The sequence below is a fragment of the Gadus morhua genome, chromosome 15 (genome assembly GCF_902167405.1).
Source record: "Gadus morhua chromosome 15, gadMor3.0, whole genome shotgun sequence".
NCBI classification, from domain to species: domain Eukaryota; kingdom Metazoa; phylum Chordata; class Actinopteri; order Gadiformes; family Gadidae; genus Gadus; species Gadus morhua.
Genome location: NC_044062.1, coordinates 18302502 through 18312929, shown reverse-complemented (window position 1 = coordinate 18312929; position 10428 = coordinate 18302502). Strand labels below are relative to the sequence as shown.

Sequence of the window (10428 nt, the reverse complement as noted above, 5' to 3'; positions counted from 1 at the left end):
GACCCTTGATGGGTAAAGACATGCTTGCTTCATCGGGGGGCGCCAAAATATCAACAACAAAAGTAAACCGGGCCAAAAAGATCAGAGGCTTATTTGCGGGTTTAAATAATTGGCAGTAGTTAGCCTCACAACTCTGCCTAATGTGCTAGGCAATCATTTTTAAATCTTGGTCCCATTTTGTTTTGAAACACGAATATATTTGTTATTCATAAAAAATATAGATATTAGCTGAAAAGCAAGAGAGGGTCAGCGACCTCTATCACCTCTGAACCAAGTCTGTTTGTTTGTGATGCCAAGTAGTTCATAGAGCAACTGTCCAGTGTGTCTTCATTATTAATGTGCTTTTTCTTACGTAGCCAATGCTGTTGGGTGGAGGAGCTCCACCACCGTGCTTAGCCATATTGTGGTGGTGCTGCTGATTGGACCAGGAAGACATGCAGGGATCCTGGCTCCAGCCCCACCACCCAGCATTTGAGCTGGCAAGGCAAATCACAGGCATAATGATGATGTCAATTGAACATTATATAACTGTTCATGTTGCAGAGGGTAAAGATGATATGTTGACACACACACACACTTATCTTAACATATTTACCCATTAAAATGCTTGTAATACTTGCAATATGCTTTTGTGTATATAACAAGTGTCCAGTCGGGACCCAATAAAAGCTAGGTTTCCATTAACCTCTTTGTCAGAAACACAGAGGAAGGCTAAGTATATTTTCTAGAGGCATATTTCCTCTTTGCATGAGATTAAGACCTCTTGGGTTCAATGTGTTGTTTGATGCTTAAGATGTTTGCCTAAATCTGAAAGAAACGGAGCGAGGGCTCAATCTAGTGTTGGAAAAGTGCATTACAGAAATACATTTAAATTTGGACCAGGCAATTAGCAATATAACTTTGCATTGAACGGGCTACAAGAAAATTCCATCAAGGCCATGGCGAAAATAGTAAGTATGCCAAATGCTTTTCGATAACCATTTAAACTGCTAAACTGTGAACTAAATAATTCGGAGGACAGAAATCACTTAAAAGTACACCTTTCCCATTTCATAAAGTGGGTTTATTTCACTTTCAGGACAAACCAATCAACAGAACAAGTTGTCATTGCAGAATCGATCTCGTATGCATCACGTGTGATACATATGCTCCATCTTCATTTGCCCACATAACAATTCGACATAATGTATAAATGGTATTATACAAAATAGAAAATAAATATCTGCGTTCAACATGGTTTGCAACCATCTCTCGTCACTTTTCATACAATTTGTAAATGTATTGTTTATTAACCTTTAAAAGGCATCTACATAAACACCAGTGAGTTTTTATAGCCTTCATACATTTATCTTATTGCATAATAAATATTGTTTTCATTAAGACAGCTGTGTTGTGCTGGCAGGGTACATATCTTCCTACAGACAGAATTGAATATTTCAATCATATTAGCCTCTATATTTGAAAACTTATGTGGGTTGTACGTGTGCATGATAATGAACGAGCATATGTTCATGAATGACAAAACATGACAATAAAGACAGAAGAGCTCACGTCAGCTGACCGACAACGTGCACACGGGCATTCAATCATGTATGCAATGACATTCAAATAATCCGGGATCCAACATGAAGTACACACGCTCCACAAACCCTGAGATCGTGCTCCTACAGCCTGACGTTACACAGAAGAAGCTTTGTTACACATACGTTGATAGGAGCTCATGGATACACAACGTCAATGTCTCAGCCAATGAGAATCCAGCTTCCGAGTCACATGTGGGTGAGTTGGGAGGGAGGGTCAGCCAATGAAACACGGTTCATGTGACAGCTCTAGAGACACCCACATCCAGCAGGTTTGAACCCAGGGGTTCAAACCCGGACACCCCGGGCCCGTACCCCATGCAGCCCCCTGCCTCCACACGTCTTGCCGTCTTACGACAAAATAAATACACAAATATAGCTCAGGTTATTTTCGGATTAGCCGTGGCCCTCTTTTGTGATGAAGACAATAAGTTGTCGGAATATCTGATTACGAGCGTGACTTGTAGAGCGAGTTTGAAGTGTATCCCTCATGTCAAGAGGATGTCAGCGGAAGCGCTATGCTGCTGCCCGTACCTGTTTTAGACAGTTGCTGTGGCGACGTCATTGGTCGTCTTTCGTTCCGATCATCCAAGTCCTAGCTTGGCTATGTTCAGGATCATAGTGGTTTTAGGACTGCAAGCGTAGCAACCAACAGTCCATTATTAATAGTATTGTATACGGTACGGGGGTCACTAATTGTTATTTCAGTTAATGCTTGGTTGATGGTCTTCCAATTTGCCTTCATCCCAAACTGTGATACACCTTACATGACCTTGAAAGTACGATTGGAAACAATCCTAGGGTCAAGTACCCACATGTTCATGGCTATGAGGCCATAGGCTCCAGGCTGCGACACCTCCTTAAAACAAGCACAGCACAGTCTGTGGACTCTGGACGCGACAGCTTTTCAATCATTAGGTTCCAGCACAAGCTGACCCCGGCCACGATGTCTAACCTAGTCGGGGGGAGCCGACCGGGTGGGCCCCTAGCCCATCTCCTCCTGCACTGGCTCTCCCCAGCAGTCCCCCACCTCCTCTGCTCCTAACCCCCCTGACCTCCTCCGTCTCTGGTGCTCCCACTGATCGCTCAGTGCTGCAGGAGGTAGTTGGTTGCCATGTTGATGTCATTGTTGGAAGCCCCGAGTGCCTCCAGGGCGTCGATCCGCGAGAAGCCCATTTCGACCAACCTGGCAACCTGAGAGAGGGAGGGGAACAGCAGCAGCAGATCATGGACAAGGGGTTTAATGAACAGCCCCCTGTGTGCCCCCCCGTTATATCAGCAAACCAAACAGGGAACTGATAGAATCAACACAATTTGGCAGGAGAAGTAGAGACTACACTTTTGGCTACATAGTTACCAATGAGATCTAACACTCAATTATGAATTAACAGTTAATGAACTGAAAATGCATAATTACAATTTGGATGATTGATCACTTTTGGCTCATGTAACATGTGATGGGCAAGCAGACGATGAGATTATGACGCACTCCTCCCAACACACATCCCGGCCACACCCAACAACCTACCTGCTCCTCCGCTGCAGGGGAGTCGTCCAGGGGAGAGGGGTGGGGCTGCGGGGAGGGCTGGGTCTGCTCCGGGGGGGCCTGCTGGGCTGGGGCCCGGATGGGGCCCCTGCGTCTTAGCGAGGGGAAGAAGCGTCTCCAGTCCAACACGCCAGCCTGCATTCCAGAGCCCCCAAACACAGGGATGTTAAGAGTCTCCACCACTTGGGGGAGACTCACAGACACTTCCCTCTTTCAGGACTGAACAGCTCTCAGGAGAGAGGATCAGCAATAGCCTACTGGCCAAGTCTCTCAATGATTCTATTTAGGGATCGACCGATACAGATTTTTTAGGGCCGATACGATACCGATATTTTTTCATCAGCCTTAGCCGATACACCGATACGCCGATATTTAGAGCCGATATTTAGAGCCGATACTGCTTTTGCTCCCTCAATCATAAAAATTACACTGATAACAAATGTTACAAGTCTCAATTTAAAAAAAGGAACATTTATTGAACTTCAATATAAAAAACAATATTTAACAAATAGTAAAAACAGGTGAGGTAAAACAAGTAAGAAATATTAGATGAGCAATATTTAACAAATGTTAAAACAGGTGAGGTAGAACAAGTAAAAAAAATAAAAATAAATAAAAGCGAAAAAATATCGGCGAAAATCAGCCGCGTATCGGCCGATACCGATACACGTAAAAAACGCGAATATCGGCCCGATAATATCGGCCGACCGATATATCGGTCGATCCCTAATTCTATTGATTACACACTATACACTACTGGGGTTAAACTCGAGCGATAAAACTGAAGAGATTAAACATGTGAGAACTCAATATTTAAGGAGTGTGCAGTGTAGACACATTATTTCATCTACATACACATCTCTGTAAGTATGAACACCAAAAGAATTGGTAGTCACTAGGGCTGCAACACCGAATCGATTAAATCGATAAAAAACGATTACTAAAAGCGTTGGCAACGAATTTGGTCATCGATTTGTTGAGTCGCGTGATTAATACGTCACTCGTAGGCGCGGCACTGTTTACAGCCAGCCGCCGACAGGTTGGTTCATGGTTCATGCATGCCCACAGCGAGCTTTAGTGTGGTCGACCATAGCTTGTATTTTGGTCATATCTTTACACTGGACTGTAGGCCTATATAAAGGTGTTGTACCTTCACTGTCTTTGGGTTAAAAAAAAACTCTTTCAACTGAAGTATCCTTCGAGTCCAACCAAAAACTCTGTCAGCTGCTGCTGCAGACGGTGTGCAGACGGGCTCGGAGTCGGCACCGCGTGCATCAACAGTCATTCAAAGCAGCGGTAGTAATCCCACAACCGGACAGTGTAGAAAGCCCCCGTCAGTTAAAAATAGTAATCCAGTTTTTAAATGTTAAAATCGGCAGGATATAGAGCTAGTTAGCTTTAAAAAAAAAAAAAAAAGTAGCAAACAGTGTCAAATGTGATGTGTTCATGTCGGCTCAGTAATATGATTGATGTGTTCAAATGCAACACAAAAAAAAAAAAAGAGATTTTGGCGAAAACTTGATAATCTTATCAGCAATTAAAGCAATAATACAAGTTCTATTTCAACAAAATAATAGAAAAGTATCAATAAAGACTTGGATCGTTAAGGAGTCTCGAAAATGGTATCAATATCAATAAAAGTTAACGATCTCCTGTCGTCTGAGAGAAATTAAGATGATTTAATTTATTTTTAACCGTTAGTATTCACCGGTTAAAGATCTTATCGGTTAACCGGTTAACCATGGCCATCCCTTAAATACTGTGCATGTATGTATGTATGTATGTATGTATGTATGTATGTATGTATGTATGTATGTATGTATGTATGTATGTATGTATGTATGTATGCATCATACATTCACATTGTATGTTTTTTTTTATGTTTTTACATTTTTTTATCATTTAATATTACTTTTAAGTCATAGTTCCGGGACGTTGGAGCAATATCCTGATGTTTTTACACTTCAATCTGCACTGAGAATTTGAAGTAATGTCCAGTTTTTGAATAAAGATGTGGCAATTACCGTAGAAATGTTTCTTTTTTTTTCCGATTCATAGATTAATCGGTAATCAAAAAATAATAATAATCATAAGTTGCAGCCCTAGTAGTCACGTTTTATACAGCTTGAACATTGGAGCTGCTGTGATAAACATAATTCCCCTTCGGGGACGAAGAAATAAACCAACTACCCATCTATGCATGGATCATGCGCGTGTCTGTGTGCTTCTGTGTGCGTGTACCTGGGGCTGCGGCCGGGGGCTGCGTCTGGCCTGGTTGTACTCGGCCAGCAGCAGCTGCTGATCCAGCAGGTCCATCCTCTGCTGCCTCTGGATGTCCAGCGTGGCGCCCATCCCCAGGGGGCTCTCGCTGGTGGGCTCAGGGCCTGAGACACACACACACACACACACACAAATAAGAAGGCGTGCATGCAGAAGCAGCATTTGTTTACCCTAGAGAGTGAGTCATCTGATGCAGCCCGGGGAGCAGAGCCCTACCAGAGAAGAGAGGCTCGAGGACACAGCGACCCATTTTGGCCAGCCAGACGGGGACGAAGAAGACGCGCTGCAGCCAGAGGACATTGCCGTAGTACAGGCCGCCTGAGATCTGGGAGACACACACACAACTATGGATGCAGTCAGGATTATCAAGCAGGGCCTGTTTGCTATGACGATAAGCACTGTGTATGTAAATATTCTATGTGGGGGTTACTACTCCAAGCCGTAAAGGTACTGGGTTTGAGTCCTGATGACTGCAGCTTAAGTTGCTATGACAACTTGCTCCAAGAAGGACATGTGTCTGTACTGTACTGCAATTGGCTTTCAATGAAAGTGATGAAAGTGGTGGATTCATATGGAGCTTCGTTGGCCAAAAGATAAAAGTCCCTGAAAAATATCTTTAAATATCCCTCAACATCTATTATTTTAAGTATTGTGAGTCTGACACGTTATCTTATAACACAATACAAATACAACCGATCCATAATGAAAGTGGGAGAAGATCAATTCATATTGAATTACCGATCCCCGGCCTAAATTCAGAATCATCAAAACAGAATTAGGAGGGCAGCCAGGGAGCAGTCAAGCCAAGCTGGGCAACACACTTTAAATATGGCACATCGATACTTCAAAAGATAGCCTTGGTGGTAAACAGAGAGTAACTCACCAATCCACTGAGTGTGATGAGCCACATGAAGGGATGGGAGGTGAGAAGCTGGAACAAAGAAGCAACAGCTCAACAGAGAGTACATCTGAACTGACCGTCTTCTACATACAGTGGGAGCCTACCAGCTCAGCATTCACATATCCTCCATTTAACTGGAATTCATTTGTTCATAATAACTTGGTGGCAGTAAACAAATGACATCCCACCCAACATGATGTGCTTGTATTCTTGTAAAACGTGTAGAAAAACATTACAGTTACTAACAATTTCCAATATCTGATTGTCATTGGCACGAGGCTGGATCTTTGCTTCTGCAATACTAAATAAATAATGAGAATTAAGAATGAAGAAATGAAAGCCACAAATGTAAATGTTACAGTCCTTCAGGTGGCGCTAAAGTGCATTTCCGGATAGTCAATTTGCCTAATCTATGTTCTGTTCTATTCAGCAGCATTCATTTAAAAAGAGAATAGCAGACCTATAGAACCCAAATCCAACGTTAAATCAAACAAAATATGTATCCACTCCAAATAATAATGGATCACAATATTTGCCGAATCACATTATTTGCAAAAACGCAATATATATCGTATCGGAGCTCAAAAATCGAGGTTATATCCTATTGCGAGGTCCATACCCAATACCATGCCTAGCATTGTATTAGGCATAAAACTGACTACTCGCTTGCGGATGGAAGTCCTAGAGAGAAAACACACACACACACCTGCAGTCCCACGATGTAGACCAGAGTCTTGTTGGTGATTGAAAAGTATCCCAAGACCTGAGTGACAGGAACCCTGGGGATGGAGAGGTAGAAAGGGACGAACAGGGAGAAGATGGGGGACAGCCTGGAGGGACAAGAGAGGGAAAGAAGATGGTAGAGCCAATCAACAAGGAGACCTCTTCAAGAAGAGTCACGATCAACACAATGTTGCTCAACGATTGTTCTAAATAACTTCTTCCTGTCCATTCAATTAGGAATAAACAGGACATAGAACAAAACCAACACCTATTTCCATTTATGTCTACTCTGCATCATGCAACACACTCACACACACAAACACACAGCAGTGGGGTTAACAGGCTACGCACAGTCCTGTCGGGAGCTCTTCCACCTCATGGTCAAACAGGAAATACACCGCCTGGGCCAGCAGGAAGTCGGTCAGTGCAGACAGGAGCCAGGTTCCCCAGAGGAAGGACTGAAACACAACAGGTTTGCAGGAGCAGTTATGTTGGTGGAAAATCAAAGCTATAAGTCATCAAGAAGCAATGAATTCCCTTCGACTCATTGTAAAACTTACAGCAAACTTCCTGGTGCCGAATCGCCTCTCAAAGATGCGGAAGTTGTAGATGAGCAAGCTGCTGCAGAGGGTGTCCTTCAGATCCAGACAGACCAGCCGGCCGCAGGCCCACCTCCACACCTGCGGTTTGAAAGGAAGAAGGGATTCCTTCTTATAGGCTGAGATATCCCATAATCCCATGTGGTCGCTCATAACGAAGCATTTGAGCTGATAGCATCAATACAATCTATACTATATGTTTCCCATCGGTCACGTAAAATTAACTCCACCCCATGTGTGTCCTAATGCACTTAGAATGGATACTAAGTGACTGTCTGCCTTCAGTTTATGACATGGCAACAGTTTATAAATATTGTTGTGTAACTGGACGAAGGCCATTACAAAACTAAAACATGGCTATAACGTAGCATTTTAAATATAGAGGATTCTGTGGCATGAATGCAAAACAACTCTCTGATTACATTACCACGACATGTGAGTATTCACACACACACACACACACACACACACACACACACATTAAAATAGTGGTAACTAAGTCTTAAGGCAAGAGGCATCATGTATGACCTCCTCCTGGCAGCTTACCTGCTGCTGGGTGGTGATGGCCTGTAGGTTGTAGGTGAAAAGTCCCTGGTACTGAGGTAGCAACGTCAGCATGACCGTTAACCCACTGAGAACCAGCAGTAAGCCTTTGGACAGGGGGACCTTGTCTGTGGGAAAGACAACATATCGACACCATGGAACCTTGTAGTTATTTTCTATGGTTTTGCAAGGATGGCGGTAAGGAAAGTGGAAGGTGTGGTTTTTTCTCAAGCATTATAGATATCATCGTATTGAGGGTAACTGCATAAATATTCGTACTCGGAGTGGAAATGGTTTAGACATCATTCGTCAGGGGAAATCGTTTATGAATGACGCCGCAAAGCTAGCGATGGCTTATCAGTATGGAGGAACATTGCGATAATCTTCGGTGAAGCGGAATACTCACATAATCCCCGAGAGCCCGTGGTCGTGAACATGGTTTCTGAGTGTGAAGAACAGACAGGGCAAAGGCTGAAATGTTCACCTGAAATCTGATATAAAGTTTGATTGATCAGCCATGCTGTTAGGAGAAGAAACGGGCAAAGGCTATAAACTACAGTAGCCCAAAAAGACCAGAAGTCCTTTTTGCGCGAATGTTGCGGTACAATATATAAATATCCGTTGGAGGGCGCTGTTACTTTACTATTAAATGGATTCACCATTTCATATTTAATTTGTAACACGGTTATTTATGGTATTTTTCAAAATATGTGTTTACAATTACATATTTTTGTTGGGAGGTAAAATATTTTTTCTTGTTATTAAGTGTCAAATTGACTACCCATACATGTATAAAATAAAAAAAGTAGCTTGAGACAAATTTAGTTTAATTGAGTGTAAATATTGTTAACTAGTTCAAATGAAAGCAGCAAATATTTTATACATTATTTTTGAATATTTGAAAACAACATTACCTTTACACCAATGCTTCCATACACTTACATGCACTGCTGTGTATATATATCACTCAGTCTTGGGTGTGTTGAATCTTGTCAAAATATGAAATTCCTTCCCCAGTCTCTTTCTTTAGTGTTCAGTGTGTGAGGCACGTTTCTCTTTCTCAGAGATTATCCCTTCATGGCTGGATGCAATTCAAATTGCTCCCGAGTTGATTGATCCGGTGCTTTTCTAAACACCCAAGAACATTTTGAAAAGATATGCACAACAGCTGTCTAATAGTTTGTGTTTCCTGGTCTCCCACAGATGCAGCGGCAGGTTAGTTCCCATTGGTTAGTTCCCATCCATTAGGTCTATTTGGCTGCCTGTGGTCAGATGTGACTGCAAAGCAGGGGCCCGAGAACAGCTTGCTAATTGTGTTTCAGACCTTCTCTGTCACTGATGTAGGAGTAAGGTCTAAAAAAGGTTGCTTTGCCCCTGTTCTCAATCAAAGCTAATCAGATTAAACAGGGCAAATAAGTGTGTGTGTGTGTGTGTGTGTGTGTGTGTGTGTGTGTGTGTGTGTGTGTGTGTGTGTGTGTGTGTGTGTGTGTGTGTGTGTGTGTGTGTGTGTGTGTGTGTATGCGTGTGTGCATATGTGGGCCTGTGTGTGTGTCCTTGTCCACGTACACACACACATTTGTGTGTTTTTCAATAAAGAGACTCCAGATTTGGAGACAGCCTTGACTCCTGCTGTTTGCTTTGTTCATTAAGAGGAGATGAGCAGATGGCTTGCAGGTCTGTTGTGCAGTACACACATGAACACACACACACTGAACACACACACACACTCACACACACACACACACACACACACACACACACACACACACACACACACACACACACACACACACACACACACACACACACACACACACACACACACACACACATGAACACAGTCCTGTCACCTTAGCTTTATCCCCCATTTATCTTTTCCATTACACACCTCTCAGCAGGACAATGCTACTGGGTGGTTGGGAAGGGTATGGTGTGTGTGTGTGTGTGTGTGTGTGTGTGTGTGTGTGTGTGTGTGTGTGTGTGTGTGTGTGTGTGTGTGTGTGTGTGTGTGTGTTGTGTTTGTGTGTGTGTGAAGGGGGAGAGAGAAATATATAGATAGATACCTAGTAGGATAGATTGAAAGAATAGCAGATAGAATTGAGGAGAGAAAGTTATTAAGAAATCAAGAAAGAACAAAAAAGGTCACAAATAAATAAATAAGATATAAGATAAAAGAAGAGTTCCACTTGTGTCTATTGGGTCAAGCCTTCCAGCGGTCTTACTGACCAAAGTGATGACTCATCCAGGCATTATTTT

The 10428-nt window shown here is 42.7% G+C and overlaps 1 protein-coding gene across 1 annotated transcript; it reads right to left on the bottom strand.

Moving 5' to 3' along the window:
* Positions 1-1041: 1041 nt before the first annotated feature.
* On the bottom strand, positions 1042-8760 carry ubac2 (UBA domain containing 2). The gene is made up of 10 exons (XM_030379554.1): positions 8579-8760; positions 8176-8300; positions 7591-7710; positions 7382-7488; positions 7014-7137; positions 6290-6337; positions 5623-5731; positions 5368-5510; positions 3109-3261; positions 1042-2774 (listed from the first exon to the last, which is right to left on the bottom strand). The coding sequence occupies exons 1-10, from the start codon at positions 8607-8609 to the stop codon at positions 2667-2669; spliced, it is 1068 nt and encodes a 355-aa protein (XP_030235414.1). The 5' UTR covers positions 8610-8760; the 3' UTR covers positions 1042-2666.
* Positions 8761-10428: the final 1668 nt, after the last annotated feature.